At 39.4% G+C, this 17,712-nt stretch overlaps 1 protein-coding gene across 1 annotated transcript in view; it reads left to right on the forward strand.

The window, feature by feature from the left end:
* The window catches only part of DIPK1A (divergent protein kinase domain 1A), a 125,306-nt gene that overhangs the window by 84,740 nt on the left and 22,854 nt on the right, over positions 1–17,712 (forward strand). The window contains exon 2 of the mRNA XM_030825040.1: positions 6,225–6,359. Within this exon, the coding sequence (XP_030680900.1) occupies positions 6,225–6,359 (135 nt within the window). The remainder of the gene's footprint in view (positions 1–6,224; positions 6,360–17,712) is intronic.

Below are 17,712 nucleotides of genomic sequence, written 5' to 3' on the forward strand. Positions count from 1 at the left end.
CAAACTGGCTATATGTATCAGTATGGTTAAATCTCATAATATAATGCTAAGAGAAGGGTGCAAGTCGAAATGGAATGTGCTTCTACTTGTGTAAAGTTCAAGCAATCAATATCAAACTCTGCATTATAGGGTTACATGATCAGTGGTTAAACTACTTAGAAAAGCACATAAACAAATGATTATCATGGTAGTCAAGAGCATGTTGGGAGGATAGGGGTCAGTGAGGGTATTAGAAAATTCTGGGGTTTTTATTTATTTATTTTTTTGAGACGGAGTTTTGTTCTTGTCGCCCAGGCTGGAGTGCAATGGCACGATCTCAGCTCACTGCAACCTCTGCCTCACGGGTTCAAGTGATTCTCCTGCCTCAGCCTCTCGAGTAGCTGGGATTACAGGCGCATGCCATCATGCCCAACTAATTTTTGTATTTTTAATAGAGATGGGGTGTCACCATGTTGGCCAGGCTGGCCTCGAACTCCTGACCTTGGGTGATCTGCCCGCCTCGGCCTCCCAAAGTGCTGGAATTACAGGCATGAGCCACCACACCTGGCTAGAAAATTCTGTATTTTTACCCAAGTGGTAGTTATTTAGATATTTGCTTTATAATTATAATGTAAGTTATATTTATATATTTTAAGTAATTCTATATTAATATTTTACAGTTAAAAAGATTTTTAAAGCATCAAGAGACTTGTAGATCTTAGAGACATATATTTAAATATGTACATTAAACACATATATACAAATAGTTTTTTCTAACTAAAAAAGTAATACATATTTGTTATAGAAAATTAAGAGAAGAAAAATAAAAATTATCCATAATCTCACCACCTCTTGACATTTTGGGATAACAACCCTTCATGTTTTGTTTATTTCCTTGCGGTTTCTAAAGTTTTTTGGTGATTTCTCTTTCTAAAAGCCAAATTGGGAACATATCACACATGTGATTTTGGAAGCGGATTTTTTTCACTTAATATATCACAAGCTATTTCTTTTACTTTGACACTTCTTTGAAATAGTGTTTTACCGTTGAGCCTAGTCACAGGCTTGAGAGTCACCCCATGCAATTAGTTCCCTAGTTGTTCTTGGCATTTTGTTTTGCGGTCAGCCTCTAAGCATAAGAAATATGAACCAGCATTCAGAGAAAGTGTGAAAATTATCTGCTTTTTATTGAAACTTTATTTCTAGAGTTTTCTTAAAATCAAAACACAGAATATGCTCCTGCAAATAAAATCTTTAAACTTCAGATCAAAGAATAATTCAGATTATTTCTGTAAATCCTAAAATTCACCTCTTAAAAAGATTAAGAATGCTAAAACTCTGACCAGTAGACTCATAATGCCATTTTTTTTTTTTAAACAAAGTCCCCAATCTCAAAATTAAGAACATTTGTGTATGGAGTATTTAGGGGTAAAGTAAAAGGACTTTGTGCCTTACATGTTTATGAAAGATTCAGAGTATGAAAAATAGATAATAGAAGTAGCCTTTTTTTTTTTTTTTGAGACGGAGTCTCGCTGTGTCACCCAGGCTGGAGTGCAATGGCATGATCTCAGCTCACTGCAACCTCCATCTCCCGGGTTCAAGCAATTCTCCTGCCTCAGCCTCCCGAGTAGCCGGGATTACAGGCTCCCGCCACCACGCCCAGCTAATTTTTGTATTTTTAGTAGAGTCGGGGTTTCACTTTGTTGGCCAGGCTGGTCTCAAACTCCTGACCTCATGATCCGCCTGCCTTGGCCTCCCAAAGTGTTGAGATTACAAGCGTGAGCCACTGCGCCCCGCCAGAAGTGGTTGTTTTTTTTTTTTGTTGTTGTTGTTTTTTGGAGACAGAGTCTCGCTGTGTTTCCCAGGCTGGAGTGCAGTGATGTGATCTCAGCTCACAGCAACCTCTGCCTCCTGGGTTCAAGCGATTCTCCTGCCCCAGCCTCCCAAGTGGCTGGGATTACAGGTGCACGCCACCATGCCCAGCTAATTTTTTTTGTATTTTTAGTAGAGACAGGGTTTCACCATGTTGGCCAGGATGGGCTCTATCTCTTGGCTTCATGATCCCCCAACCTTGGCCTCCCAAAGTGCTAGGATTACAGGCGTGAGCCACCATGCCGCCAGAAGTAGTCTTAAATGGCTAAATTTTGGTATGTTGCCTATTTTTAAAACGTAATGTAAAGTTACAAACCAGATAAAAAATTTTCAGATTTGTTTTGAAATAAGTTATCACAATGAAATCAAACAATATTTTAAAAGAAGAACTATTACTATTTTTTAGAGTAGAATTGGCATTTTGTGTCATCGTGGGCTTACAATAAAATATTGGCAATCATTTACTCTAGTGATAACTGCTTCTGTTATTTCCAGACAGATGTTATCGTATTTTTGAAATTACTAATATTTTATGCATTAAAGGCTAATTTAAGATAAAATGCTAATGTCATACAAATTTAGCTCTTTCAACCCCACAATTTTTGTTTTCATTTTATTGTGTAACTGTGAGTTTCTCAAACATATTTTGGGCCTGATGATGCTCTGCTGTGGGGGGCTACATTGCACATTGTAGGATGTTTAGCAGCATCTCTGGCTGCTACCCCACAAGATTTCAGTAGAAACCTCCAGTTGAGAAACCAAACATGTCTCCAGACATTGCCAAGTGTCCCCTGTGGGGCAAAACTAAGTCCATTTGAGAATCACTGCCATAGTATATTTACAAAAATTCTTATCATGCTTTTCAGGAACAAAATTAGGAATAAAGCAACATGCCATTACTAGCTAGGCACACAATCTACTGAACAAAAAACTGCTGGGCAGTCATTGTGAATAGTTCAGCATAAATAAAAAGGTCAGACTACATTTCTTAATCAAAGACTACATTATCTAGGTAATTGGTACAGAACAGACCAGTAGAAACATTTTAGTGAGTGGCACACAGGGAAATTAAATTGGTTAATAGCTACAGATGTAATTTATGGCTCTTTCTTCAATCATTATTTTTAAATGTGAGGCTGCAGGATCTGCAGATATTAAAGGATGCATGAAGGTCATTTTACTACTTTGTGTTACCCCCAAATCACAGCAATTCTCCATGGCATGCTGAAAGAAAAATGTGTCTCACTCCCTTTATCATTTTGTCTACAACAGGTGATGCCCAGTGCCCTGCTGGGAACATCATCAATCTAACTTCCTCTCAAAAATGTTTGGCATTCTTTATCAAGACAAGTAGGCATTGGGCAGTCCAGTTCATAGGGTTTTTCTCCATTTAAACATATGCCAGAGGAAGTAGAAAAACGTAGCTATTTGATAGAGAAAAGAAAAATATTTAAATATTGTCACAAAACCATTATCACACCTTAAAAAACTAAAATAATCCTTTACTATCATCAAGTACGCTGTCATTCTTAAAATTTTCAATTGTCTTATAAATGTCATTTTTTACAGGTTTTCATTTGAATCAGGACTCAAAAAAGATACATGTGTTGTAATTATTTGATATATTTCTCTCTTTTTTTGCAACAGGGTCTCTCTGTGTCACCCAGGCTGGAGTGCAGTGGTGCGATCTTGGCTCACTGCAACCTCTGCCTCCCAGGCTCAAGCAATCCTCTCATCCTAGCCTCCCAAATAGCTGGGACTATAGGCATGAGCCACTATGCTTGGCTGATTTTTATTTTTATTTTTTGAGACAGAGTCTTGCTCTGTCACGCAGGTTGGAATGCAGTGGCACAATCTTGGCTCACTGCAACCTCCGCCCCCCAGGTTCAAGCAGTTTTCCTGCCTCAGCCTCCTGAGTAGCTGGGATTACAGGTGCATGCCACCACAGTCGGCTAATTTTTTTTTTTTTTCTTTTTGAGACGGAGTCTCGCTGTCGCCCAGGCTGGAGTGCAGTGGCGCAATCTAGGCTCACTGCAGGCTCCGCCCCCCGGGGTTCACGCTATTCTCCTGCCTCAGCCTCCCGAGTTGCTGGAACTACAGGCGCCCGCCACCTCGCCCGGCTAATTTTTTGTATTTTTAGTAGAGATGGGGTTTCACCGTGTTAGCCAGGATGGTCTCGATCTCCTGACCTCGTGATCCGTCCGCCTTGGCCTCCCAAAGTGCTGGGATTACAGGCGTGAGCCACTGCACCCGGCCTAATTTTCGTATTTTTAGTATAGGCGGGGTTTTACCATGTTGGCCAGGCTGGTCTCAAACTCCTGACCTCAAGTTATTTGCCTGCCTTGGCCTCCTGAAGTTCTGGGATTACAGGCGTGAGCTCCTGGCTGGCCTTCGCTAATTTTTAAATTTTTTCATAGAGACAATGTCTCACTATATTGTCCAGACTGGTCTCAAATTCCGGTACTTAAGTGATTCTCCTACCTCAGCCTCCGAAAGTGCTGGGATTACAGATGTGAGCCACTGCATCTAACCTAATATATATCTTAAATGATTTTTAATCTTTAAGTTTCCCCTTGCCTTTTTTTCCCTCGTAATTTATTTGTTGAATAAACTGGATTGTTTGTATTGCAGTGTTTCTCACAGCCTGGAGTTTGCTGATTATATCCTTATAGTGTCACTTACTTAAGTGTCACTTGTGTTCCTCCGTCTCATGTATTTCCTGTAAACTGGTAGCTGGAGCTAAAAGGCTTGATCAGATTCAGATTCAGTTTTCTTTTTGGCAAGTCCGAAAAGAAGATGATAGCCACTGACAGTATTGGCTTCTTGCCCAGTGACTTGCAAATTGATTTAGCTAACATTTGCTGAATACTTACTGTGTGCCCAGCAATATGCTTATGTTTTATAGGCATTATGTCATTTAATCTTATTTAGGTTCACGATATTAGTACATGTCAATTTCTATCTGATGACCAAACCTCTTATTAGAGACGAGTCATCTTAAATATCTTTCAAACAAACCCTATGGTATATACCCCATTGTCTTTTATGTGATTTAATTTGGAGTTTAATCTGAATTTTTTTTTTTACTTAGAGCAATACAAAAGTATCTTGCATTAAGGCACTTTTTTATTTTCATAATAAAGCTCAAAGACTTACAATTTTACTGAGAACTCATTGTACTCAAGCCTTTTGGTACAGGGATTCACCATCTGTTAACCTCACAAAGATATCTAAACCACAAATAGGGCCAATAGAACTCAGTATTTCCTGAGTCTCTTTTTCCTTTGCCCTCATTGTCTTCTGCAGGTGCGCTTATGTCTCTCTCATCTCTTTCTGCTTCTTCGCATGCTCACAATGCTCACAGTATCCTACTGTTCCCAGTGTGAGAAACTGGCTCGTGATTGTAAAAGCAAAACTAGCTTTTCATTGTTTGTTTACATATCTTTAATTTATTCTGCCTAATTCTCTTCGTAGTCCTCAGTTCTGCTGTTTATAAAACCAGACCATGAGTGCTACAGACTCAAAAAATAAATGTCAAATAGTCTTGATCAAGTGTCGCTTTTGAAGATGAAACTGTTTGATATGTAATTGATGGAAAAAAGGCATCAACCAGCCCGAGTTGCAATTAGATACAAGAGCACTGGAAACAAAACAATGCAAAGAGGATCCTATTGTGTAGTTTTACACTTTGCAAGTTGACATGCAAAGAGTAACTTATTTTTAATATATCTTAACCCTTTTCCAGTCATTTCTCCTTTAACAGTTGTTAGCATCTCCTCAGTTTCCAGAATATCTATTAGGTAAAACATTTGGTTGGCTGAACAAAAGGAACATAAAGCCCTGGTGAATACAATAGGGAAATAGAAATGACTGTAGAGTTTAATTTCTTGTTCTGGTTGTCAGTATGAGACATTAAACAAATAGCCAGATTCTCTGTTCTTATTTCTTTAAAACAAAATTATTTTTATCATGATTTTCCTAAAGACCTTTAAGATTCTTACGTGAAACAGTCTTTTGTAAGCTTCTAGTACATAGGAATTGTACCTCTCTTTACCTCATCTCACAAGGTGCCCAGGGTAGCGTGGTACACGTGCTTGTGCCTAAAAAGTGGCTTTGGATGATGGTGGTATTTGAAAGGTTATACATCTTAAAGGATATTTTGTTCCCTTTTTCCTTGGCAGGACCAAGGAGCTTCCTTTTCTAAGACCAGTGCTGTTTGGACTCAGTGAAAGTGCACTTTGTTCTAGAATTGCCATATAAAAGCCTGGAATATATATTGAGTTGTTCCAAGAAGGGTGAGAAGTCGTGTTCTAGGACATTGAATGCTGATTTGGTGCTGAATGAATGATTGTTATGTTCTTTTTTACTCACAGGCTCGCTTCTCATATGTGCGGATGAAATATCTTTTCTTTTCCTGGTTAGTGGTTTTTGTTGGAAGCTGGATTATATATGTGCAGTATTCTACCTATACAGAATTATGCAGAGGAAAGGACTGTAAGAAAATAATAGTAAGTATTTTAAATTTCCTGTTTACTAAAAAGCCTCTTCATAACACACTATATTTACTGCTTACATACTTACTAATGATGTTTTTAATAATAAAAGTTAATTTGACATTAGAATTGTGCTAATCTTCTTAGCTTTTTGACATGACCCGTTAGTAAAGTTTTCCCCACTTTGAAAATTCCAATGTTCAGAAATTTAAATATTAACACATAGATAAGTTAGTGTGGGGGCATCCTCAATACAAAGAAGGATTTTTGTTTTTTAGATATATATATATATTTTTTAAATATATTTAAGTTTTAGTTTATTTCAATCAGATGAGTTTTTTAATGTTTAGACTATAAAAGTGTATTTACAGGCAGACTTTCTAGAACACATCTTTTACTCTTGAATACCAACATTTATCTAAAAAGAATATTATTCTGTTTCTATCCTAGTGATTGGATATATCTCAGAAAAATGACTGTATCAGTCTAAGATTTCTAGTAGTGATCACTGATTCTATAGACTTATGTTTTAAAAATTTGAGAATTTCAAGTAAATTTAACTCCTTGTTTTCTACCAGTACTTTCTTTTTTTTTTTTGAGACAAAGTCTCACTTTGTTGCCCAGGCTGGAGTGCAGTGGTGCAACCTCAGCTGACTGCAACCTCTGCCTCCCGGGTTCAAGTGATTCTCCTGCCTCAGCCTCCCAAGTAGCTGGAATTACAGGCTCGCACTACCATGCCTGGCTAATTTTTGTATTTTCAGTAGAGACGGGGTTTCACCATGTTGCCCAGGCTGGTCTTGAACTCCTAGCCTCAAGTGATCTGCCCTCCTTGACTTCCCAAAGAGCTGGGATTACAGGCATGAGCCACCGTACCTGGCCTCTACCAGTACTTTCTAATATAAAGAATATTAAAACACTCCATCTCAGAATTATATTTGAATAGTAATGATTTGGGGGTTTCCAATTATTATAACTTGTTAAAGATTCTATAGTTATTGAGTGGCTACTCTTTACCCAAGCCAGTGGTGTGTGCATATAACAGAGAGCAAAATATATTTGACCTTATAAAACTTACAGTGGATCAGGAAAGAAAATGAGTAATTACAGTAAGGTAACATAAATAAGATAGCAACTGTTATGGGAACATAAGACAGAAACCTGGAGCTTCCCCAAGTTCTAAGAAAATAAAAACCAGTTTAACACGAGGTGCTTCATCAGTCAGGATACAAAAACACGTTATTCCGCAGGAGTGTTACAGTCTTTTAACTAGGCAAGGGAGGGGAATGAGTTCGTAAAGAAGAGTCCTAAGTCAAGGTTCAAAGATAGCAATCCTATGTTCATTCCAACTGGCCATTTTAGATCCTTAAGGAATTTTAAGATAGGAGGTATCTCTGGGGCCAATATTGGGTACTTTACATGTTCATTAATCCTTAGCATAATAGTGTACAGATAAAGAACTATGACCCAGAGAGACAGGAGAATTTGCCCAAGATGATGGAACCAGAATTTGATCCCAATTCTGTCTCTCTGTGAAGTTCATACTCCTTCTGCTACCCTCCATCAGAAAAGACTGACAGAAGAAGTTAACAGTTTAATAAAGCTAATAAAACCCCATAAAACTCAGTTTCTAACCTTTAGTGAAGAAGGAGGAAACAGGAGGTAGATAATCAAGTTCAAAAACATACAAATAACCAAAACTATTTGAAATGTTTATTTCTCTTTCTCTAGGCCACGTTTCTCAAACTAGGTACCTTGGAGCACATTAATAGATATTCCATGGATAAAATATGTCCCTGGTCAGACGTATTTGGAAACAGAGGGTTAAATAAAGATAACAACTGACTTTACTAAGGACTTCTTAGGGTCTTTTAAATACTAATGTGTGTTATGCATCTCCGAGAGAGCAAATATATACTTGATCAGAAAAAACCATATCCCCACCACAGCCCTCCCAGGAAGACCTGTTAACGTCATCTGATAGTGTTAGAAATCTAAGAGATTAAGACAAAATGAAATGGATATGCTTTTAAATATCTTGTATTATTACAGTATCCTTCAAATGTAAGGCAAATATTGGTACATATTCTGTCATGAGTAAATGAGAGTTGAAGTGCTTCATTACTTTTCACTTTAATTTAATTTCCCTTTAATTTATAAGAAATGAAAACAGAACATAACTCTAGCATAATTTAATGGTTATCTTATCAAACCCTGAAGATAATGAAAGAGTTTTCTGAGTCTAAAATACATCATTTTCCTAAGACTGGCTTTTAAAAAATTATAGTTATTCTGCATTTGGGATTATGTTCTTAAAACCTATCATAAGTACTAGTACTAAAGTCAATAGTACTAAGCTAAGGTAGTACTAATATTGTATTGCAATTGTGGGATTAGAACTAAAAAGCAAGCAGAAAAAATATTGTTAAAGTATATTTTAGCCAGGCATGATGGCATGCACATGTAGTCCCACCTACTTGGGAGGCTGAGGTGGGAGGATCCCTTAAATCCAGGAATTTGAGATTGCAGTGAACTATGATCCTGCCACAACACTCCAGGCTGGGCAACAGAGCAAGACTTCATTTCAAAAATAAAATAACTTTTTAAAAAGTATATTTTAAAGCCTCAAAGTGCTAACAAGATAGGGAGGAATTACTTGATCAAGATCTGGGAGAAGATAAGATTTTTTTTTTTTTTTTTTTTTTTTTTTGAGACAGAGTTTTGCTCTGTCACCCGGGCTGGAGTGCAGTGGTGCAATCTCGGCTCACTGCAACCTCTGCCTCTCGGGTTCAAATGATTCTCCTGCCTCAGCCTCCCAAGTAGCTGGGACTACAGGCACCCACCATCACACCTGGCTAATTTTTCTGTTTTTAGTAGAGATGGGGTTTTGCCATGTTGGCCAAGCTGGTCTCAAACTCCTGACCTCAGGTGATCCACCTGCCTCGGCCTCCCAAAGTGCTGGGATTACAGGCGTACGCCACCGCGCCCAGCTGAGAGGATAAGATTTGAAAGATAGTTTTTGTGGCTGCTTTTCACTGGCGATGTATGGTCTAAAATTGAAATATACAGTCTTATGGGGTTGGGTAATAAAAATCTACTACATCCAACCAAGGATGGGAACCCTGGCACAGCATGCTTTGCGCTGAGACCTTAAAACAATGAACCCCAAGAGTAAAGGTAAACTAAAAGAGTCTCAGAATGGTGAGCTGACTTTTATGGCCCCTTTTACCCTGGGGGGAATTTGCTGATTCTGGGCATGGACAGGGGTCTGAGAAGCAGAAACCTTATATTGGCGGAAAGCCCCTACTGGGGACAAGAAATCAGCAGAGCCTTTGTAGAAAACCAGGGGAACCTCATTCATACAGCCAGTTATCCCATTGGGATATTTGCCAATTCCTGGGGCTCTGCAGAATGGGAGGTTAAAAACTTCATTGGAAAGCATTTGAAAAGCAGAACAGACTCTTTGGCAGTCTCACAAGATACAGATTAGAGTTATAAACTTGCCAGAAGGAGAAGCCCCAATGAATACCAAGCTCTCAGTTAAAAATCCTAGAGGGCTATATACCCTTGGACATAAGTAGCTAGAGCTTTACCCAGAGCTACAACCAAGTCTCAACTTCAAACAGCCCTTGATTTCGTTAAGGTGATCAGCCACAATTACCTTTGTCTGCTAGACAGAAGGAAACTCTCTCTGGAGACATTATGTAAAAAAGTACAAAGAATGCCAAAAGGCAAAATAAAATGACCAAAAACCAAGAGATAAACACAGATACTAGAAGCAGATCTGCAGATGATCCAGATATTAGAGTTATTCAAAAAGAATGTAAAAATAAGTGTTCATGTTCAGTTAAATAGGAATAAAGGTAGAGGAAATAGGTAAAACAATGGATAATTTCAACACAGAATTGTAATATATAAAAAAGAATCAGGGTTGGGCATGGTGGCTCATGCCTGTAATCCCAGCACTTTGGGAGGCCAAGGTGGGCAGATCACTTGACTCCAGGAGTTTGAGACCAGCCTGGCCAACAGAGGCCTGTCTCTACTAAAAATACAAAAAATTAGCTGAGTGTAGAGGCACACATCTGTAATTCCAGCTACTCAGAAGGCTGAGGCACAAGAATCACATGAACCCAGGAGGCAGAAGTTGCAGTGAGCTGAGATCACATCACTGCACTCCAGCCTGGGTGACAGAGGGAGACTCTGTCTCAAAAAAAAAAAAAAAAAATGATTTAAAGAAAAAGAATCAGGAAAATAGTATGGAGGGTTCTCAAATTGTTAAACATAGAATTAGCATATGATCCAGTAAATCCACTTCTGGGTATATGTACCAAAAAAATTGAAATCAGGGATTCTAATGGATTCTGGCACACCAATGTTCACAGTAGCATTATTCACAGTAGCCAAAAGGTGGAAACAAGCCAACTGTCCATCCACAGATGAATGGATAAACAAAATATTATATATAGATACAATGGAATATTAGCCTTTAAAAAGAGTAAAATTCTGATACATGCTACAACATGGATGAATATTGGAAACATTATCCTAAGTGAAAGAAGCCAAACACAAAAAGACAAATATTGTATGATTCCATTTATATGCTGCAATACCTAGAATAACAATTACACATAAAATGGGAGAAGGATAAAGGAAGTTAAAGTGTTTAAGTCCTTACAATATTGCAGAGTAGGATAAAAGAATCAACCAGTTAACTTTAGACTTTGATAATTCAAGGATGCATATTATTATTTCTAGGATAACCTATAGAATAGAAAAAGAGTGTATCATTTCCAAACTAACATAGAAAAAATGGAATAATAAAAGAATAAAAGAGGCTGGGCGCGGTGGCTCACACCTGTAATCCCAGCACTTTGGGAAGCTGAGGTGGGCAGATCACCTGAGGTCGGTAGTTCGAGACCAGCCTGACCAACATGGAGAAATCCCATCTCTACTAAAAATACAAAATTAGCCGGGCATGGTGGCGCATGCCTATAATCCCATTTACTCAGGAGGCTGAGGCAGGAGAATCGCTTGAACCCGGGAGGCGGAGGTTGCAGTGAGCCAAGATTGTGCCACTGTACTCCCACCTGGTCAACAAGAGTGAAACTCAATCTCAGAAAAAAATAAAATAAAATAAAATAATAGTCCAAAGGAAGGCAAGAAAGTAAAGAAAAAGAAACAGAACAGGCAGGATAAGTAAAAATAAATACATAAGATGAAAGATGTCACAGATTGAATTCCCTGGGAAGCAGACTTAGAGACTAAGATTGCCTGCAGCAAGTTGATTAAGTTTGGCTCTTGGGATTAACATCAGTAGAGAGTGAGGAAGCAGAGTAAGTCAGAGGGAAAAGTTGAACTGCACTGCAGTAGTAACAAAGGCCTTAAAGGTCAACCCTACAGGGAATTCTGGAGCTGAGATGACCTTGCAAAGGTCCAGACCTTTATCCCCCTCACGGACCAGTCAGTGGAAGCAGATTCCCACCTTTACCCCAATCCCTGCAAGGAGATATGACCTTGGGCAAGGCTGTACTCTAGCTGAGGGCAGTCCTAAAGGACTCTGCTGAGAGCTGTTTACTACCTATACTCCCAGTGCTGAAGGAATAAGTGCTCCAGTCCTAGAGAAGGAGATTTGGGTGGCTTACCATGGCATCAGATGTAGTATATTTAAACCCACATATGATGGTAATTACAGTATATTATCAGTGGACCAAATGATTCAGTTGAAAGACAAAGATTGTGAGGCTGTATTTAAAAATCAAAATCCAGGGCGGTGGCTCACGCATGTAATCCCAGCACTTTGGGAGGCTGAGGCAGGTGGATCACCTGAGGTCAGGAGTGCGAGACCAGTCTGGCCAACATGGTGAAACCCCGTCTCTACTAAAACTGTAAAAATTAGCCAGGCATGGTGGTGTGTGCCTGTAATCCCAGCTACCCAGGAGGCTGAGGCAGGAGAATCGCTGGAACCTGGGAGGCAGAGGCTGCAGTGAGCTGAGATTGCACCAGTGCACTCCAGCCTGGGCAACAGAGCAAGACTCTGTTTCCAAAAAAAAAAAAAATCAAAATCCATCTATAAGAGAGACGTCAAATATATAAAGATGTTGAAAGTAAAACAATTATGAAGCTACTTTTGCAAATATGGAAATTCTTGGATGTTTAGAGGAAAGCAACAGATGTGTGTGTGTGTGTGTGTGTGTATAATTCAAAGTTTTTTATTGCAGATTATACCTTTTTTTAAAGTCTAATCAGCCCTTCCTAACTTGAAATGTAATATATTTTAAATTGGTTTCTCCCGTGGTTCAGTTTTACAATAGCTGCCTAAGTAATTACCTGGGCATTTCATGAATTATGGCAATATCCACACATACTTCTGGTCCTGGTCATTACTGTTTTGAAATGTGGAGTCTAAACCGATTGCCTCTGTCCCTCTGTATTAGTGCATAGACTGTTCTTTTTTTAAGTGGATTGAAGAGAACCAAAGCGTATAAAAAAATTGCTAATTTTGAATTTTAGGTATATAAATAGAAAACTGCATAATCTTAAAGTCATGCTTAGTAAACACATGCTCATCAAAGGATTACAATATCCTGTGTATAACCTTTGAACAGATTCCGTTCAAAATCTTCAGTCAATTTCATCTTTGTCAACTAAAGAAGATTATAAAGAGACACAGAAGATCCAAAAGAGGTTCCACAAATATTATTTGTTGAAGTGTTAAGTTTTAAAATGTGGGTTCTTTTATTCTCTTCAAAAGTTGGCAAAATCTTCCCTTTAGCTTATTTTTCCTATTCTTAATAATTTAGTCAGCACCAGGTATGGTGGCTCACATCTGTAATCCTAGCACTTTAGGAGGCCAAGGTGGGAAGATTGCTTGAGCCAGGAGTTTAAGACCAGTTAGGCAACATAGTGAGAATCCATCTCTACAAAAAATAAAAAGTTAGCTGGGCATGGTGGCATGCACCTGTAGTCCCAGCTACTTGGAGGCTGAGGTGAGAGGATCACTTGAGCAAAAGGGGTTGAGGCTGCAGTGAGCCATAATAGCACCACTACACTCCAGCCTGGGCAACCGAATGAGACCCTGTATCAAAATAATAATAATAATAATAATTTAATATTTATTTTCAGGGTAACTACTGTCATATAGCAATTATATAAAAAGTATAATCCATTTTAGAAGAGGTATCTATCAGTCAGTTAAATATTTATTGAACATCTACATCTAAGTTATTTTTCTAGGTTCTAGGGATATTGTGGTAAGCAAGATAGACAGAATGCCTTAGGAGCTTTTTTTTTTCTGAGATGGAGTCTCACTCTGTCACCGAGGCTGGAGTGCAGTGGCACAATCTCAGCTCACTGCCACCTCCACCTCCCAGATTCAAGCGATTCTCCTGCCTCAGCCTCCCGAGTAGCTGGGATTACAGGCACCTGCCACCATGCCCGGCTAATTTTTTTATTTTTAGTAGAGACAAGGTTTCACCATGTTGGCCAAGCTGGTCTCAAACTCCTGACGTCAGGTGATCCACCTGCCTCGGCCCTCAAAAGTGCTGGGATTACATGTGTGAGCCACCGCACCCAGCCAAGGAGCTTACATTCTTATTGTGGAATGTGTATAATAAAAACAAAAACAAGTAAATAAATAAGGTACTGACAAGTGCAGTGAAAGCATATGTAATAGCAATATTTAGTAGAGAATGGCTAGGGCATGCTGTCTTAACTGGAGTGATTGGGAAAAGCCTCCCTGAAAAGATGGCATTTTGAATTGGAAGCTGATGAGAGGAAGCAATTGTGTGAGAATCTAGGCAAAAAGCATTCAAAGAGAAAGGACAGTGAATGCAAATGCCCAAAGAGGGGAGCTTGAGGAACCTGATTGCTTTCATATGTGGCTTATGAAAATCTGTCTTATTACTTTAGTAACACCATATACATTTTTAAATGTTAGATATTAGTGGTACAACCCACCCACTATGAAGAACTTCTTGATTACTAGTAGCTAAACCATATCATGTCAGCCTGTTGGAAAAAATGCTAGGCTGAAGTGAAAGCCCCAGCCTCACTTTTTCTTGTGCTATAGTGTGTGGCTTTGAGTAGGTAATTTTTTTTTCATTGACTTGCTTTAACTGCATTATACGGGTTCAAGAAAAGTATCTCTGTCCTACCTGCATCACAGATTTAATGAAGATAAAGTAGAATTGAACTAATTAACCTGGTAATCTAACACTGAATGATGCTCTGATGTATCCGTTGAACATAGAGAAGGTTCTCAAGTCCTTGACTTATTTCATTTGATCTGAGACAAGTACCCCATTACTTGTCATTGCTGTAACATAGCATTGTAATTCAAAAATTTCCTGGAAGATTGCTGTAGCTGTCCCATTGAGAGCATTGCCTCCAATGGGAAAATCATTGTTTAAGAGTTAGGGAGGACAGATTATCAACCAAGTGTAATAAGCAGTTTACGGCCAGGCATGGTGGCTCACACCTGTAATCCCAGTCCTTTGGGAGGCTGAGATGGGCAGATCACTTGAGGTCTGGAGTTTGAGATCAGCCTGGCCAACGTGGTGAAACTCCATCTCTACTAAAAATACAAAAATTAGCCAGGCGTGGCAGTGCACGCCTATAATCCCAGCTAGTCAGGAAGCCAAGGCAGGAGAATCGCTTGAACCTGGGAGGCGGAGGTTGCAGTGAGCTGAGATTGTGCCACTGCACTCCAGCCTGGGCGACAGAGCAAGACCCTGTCTCAACAACAACAACAACAAAAAAAACAGTTTATATTTGTTTAACAGTCGTGGTCTATCTTGTGTTCCATAGCTTTCTTCTCTGCATGCCTCTGTCTTTTTCTCTCTCTCTCCATTTGTGTGTGAAGGGTCCCATCCGTTGTAGTAGTTAAGAGCATAAGCATTGGAGTAAAAGAACTTTAGGTTTGAGTTCCAGCTTTGCCATTTCTGAGCTGTATAAGCTGGACAAATTATTTAGGCTTTGTAAAATGGAGATTAATAATACTTTCATATCAGTTGGTCGTAAGGATAAAATGAGTTCATGTATTGAAAGACAACACTGTATCTGACACATGGTAAATGTACGGTAAGTTAGTATTATTATATTCTCAAGTTCCTGCCCTTGAGTCTGACTGGGAAGATAAGACACACACACACACACACACACACACACACACACACACACACACACACACACACTATTTAATCAGGTGTATCAGTCAGGATTCAACCAGAGAAGCAAAAGTGATATAAAGAGATTTATTGTAAGGAGTTGGTTTATACAGTTGTGGGAGCTGGCTGGACAAATCTAAAATCCATATGGAAGGCTATCAGGAAGGGCAGGCTGGTATTCTCGGGCATTGGCTGAAGCTGCTGTCTACAGGCAACATTTTTTCATCTGGGAATCCTCAGTGGTGCTCTTAAGGCCCTTCAACTGGTAGAATCAGGCCCACCCAGACTATCTAGGATACTCTCTCTTAAAGTCAACTGATTATGAATTTTAATTACATCTGCAAAATACCCTCACAGCAACACGTAGATTGTTTGTTTTGATAACTGGGGACTATGGCCTAGCCAACCAAGTTGGCACATCAAAAGACCATCACATCAGGTTAAAATGATTTAATTTGCGTGGTAAATAGTTGTACCACAAAAATGTAAAGAAAGAAGGCATCTATGAATAGAGAGATTATTTTAGATAGAATAGTGAGGAAAGGCTTCATAGAGGAGGTGGAACTTCTACAGGGCCTTCAAGGCCGGGTGCAGTGGCTCACACCTGTAATCCCAGCACTTTGGGAGGCCAAGGTGGGTGGATCACCTGAGGTCAGGAGTTCAAGACCATCCTGGCCAACATGGTGAACACCCATCTCTACTAAAAATACAAGAATTAGCCGGGCTTGGTGGCACATGCCTATAATCCCAGCTACTCGGGAGGCTGAGGCAGGAGAATCACTTGAACCCAGGAGGCAGAGGTTGCGGTGAGCTGAGATTGTGCCATTCCACTCCAGCCTGGGCAACAAGAGAGAAACTCCATCTCAAAAAAAAAAAAGAACTTCTACAGTGCTTATGGAATAGAAAGGATTTGGAAAGATACGAGTTTCTTTTTCCTTCTAATTATAAACCAGGCTTACCTTAGCACTTTTATCCCAAAGAATAAGATGCTGATCAACACTAGACCAGAGAATTCCCAGAAACATGTGTTAGTAGACACTGAACCACAGCCTTGGTTGGGGCTTTTAATTGCCTATAAATTAATATATTTTTCTCTTTTGTCTTTTAATCAAGTATATCATTTCAGCATTGGAAATCACTATAGAATATTAGTATTATTTTCTTGAGATGTTTTCTCTAACCAATGGATAATGTTTGTTGAAAGATTTAGGATAATGCTATAAGGTAGGAACCAGAGCTGAGATTAATTTTGCACACTGTACATTAGTTTACAATTTGAATTCAAGTTTAACTCTTTTCAGTTTTAGTAAAAATATGAAACTTTCCACTGTCCTCATCCATCATTTAGGGCTTGACTCTAGTGAGATGGATAATAGGCTTTTAAAACTCCAAGAAGGGAAATGGAGGGTGAATGGTACACCCAGAAAAGCCAATGTTAATTTATGAAAGTTGCAGGAAACGAGAACTGTCTAAAAATGAGAGCAACAACTAACCCTAATTAGATGTGCTTGGAAAAATCCATTTTTTTTTTAGTTGTGCTTTTTTCTTTTTCCATCAAGCTAATTATATAATATGGTGGAGGAGGGGTTACTTTTTTTGTTTTGTTTGGAGACAGGATCCCTCTCTGCCACCCAGGCTGCAGTGTAGTGGCACGATCATAGCTCACTGCAGCCTTGAATTCCTGGGCTCCAAGGATCCTCCCACCTCAGCCTCTTGAGTATCTGAGACTACAGGCACGAGCCACCATGCCCAGCTAATTTTTAAAATTTTTATTAGAGATGGGTTTTCATTGTGTTGCCCAGGCTGATGTCCAACTCCTGCCTTTAAGCGATCCTCCCGCCTAGATATCCTGAGTAGCTGGGATTACAGGCATGAGTCAATGTTCTTGGCTGCATAGTATATCTTTTTTTTTTGAGACGGAGTCTCACTCTGTCGCCCAGGCTGGAGTGCAGTGGCACAATCTCAGCTCATTGCAACCTCCGCCTCCTGGGTTCAAGCAATTCTCTTGCCTCAGCCTCCTGAGTAGCTGGGATTACAGGCACACACCACCATGCCCAGCTAATTTTTTTGTATTTTTAGTAGAGACAGGATTTCGCCATGTTGGCCAGGCTGGTCTCAAACTCCTGATCTCAGGTAATCTGCCCACCTTGGCCTTCCAGAGTGCTAGGATTATAGGCTTGTGCCACTGTGCCTGGCCTTGTTATATC

The sequence above is a fragment of the Nomascus leucogenys genome, chromosome 12 (assembly GCF_006542625.1).
Source record: "Nomascus leucogenys isolate Asia chromosome 12, Asia_NLE_v1, whole genome shotgun sequence".
NCBI lineage: Eukaryota > Metazoa > Chordata > Mammalia > Primates > Hylobatidae > Nomascus > Nomascus leucogenys.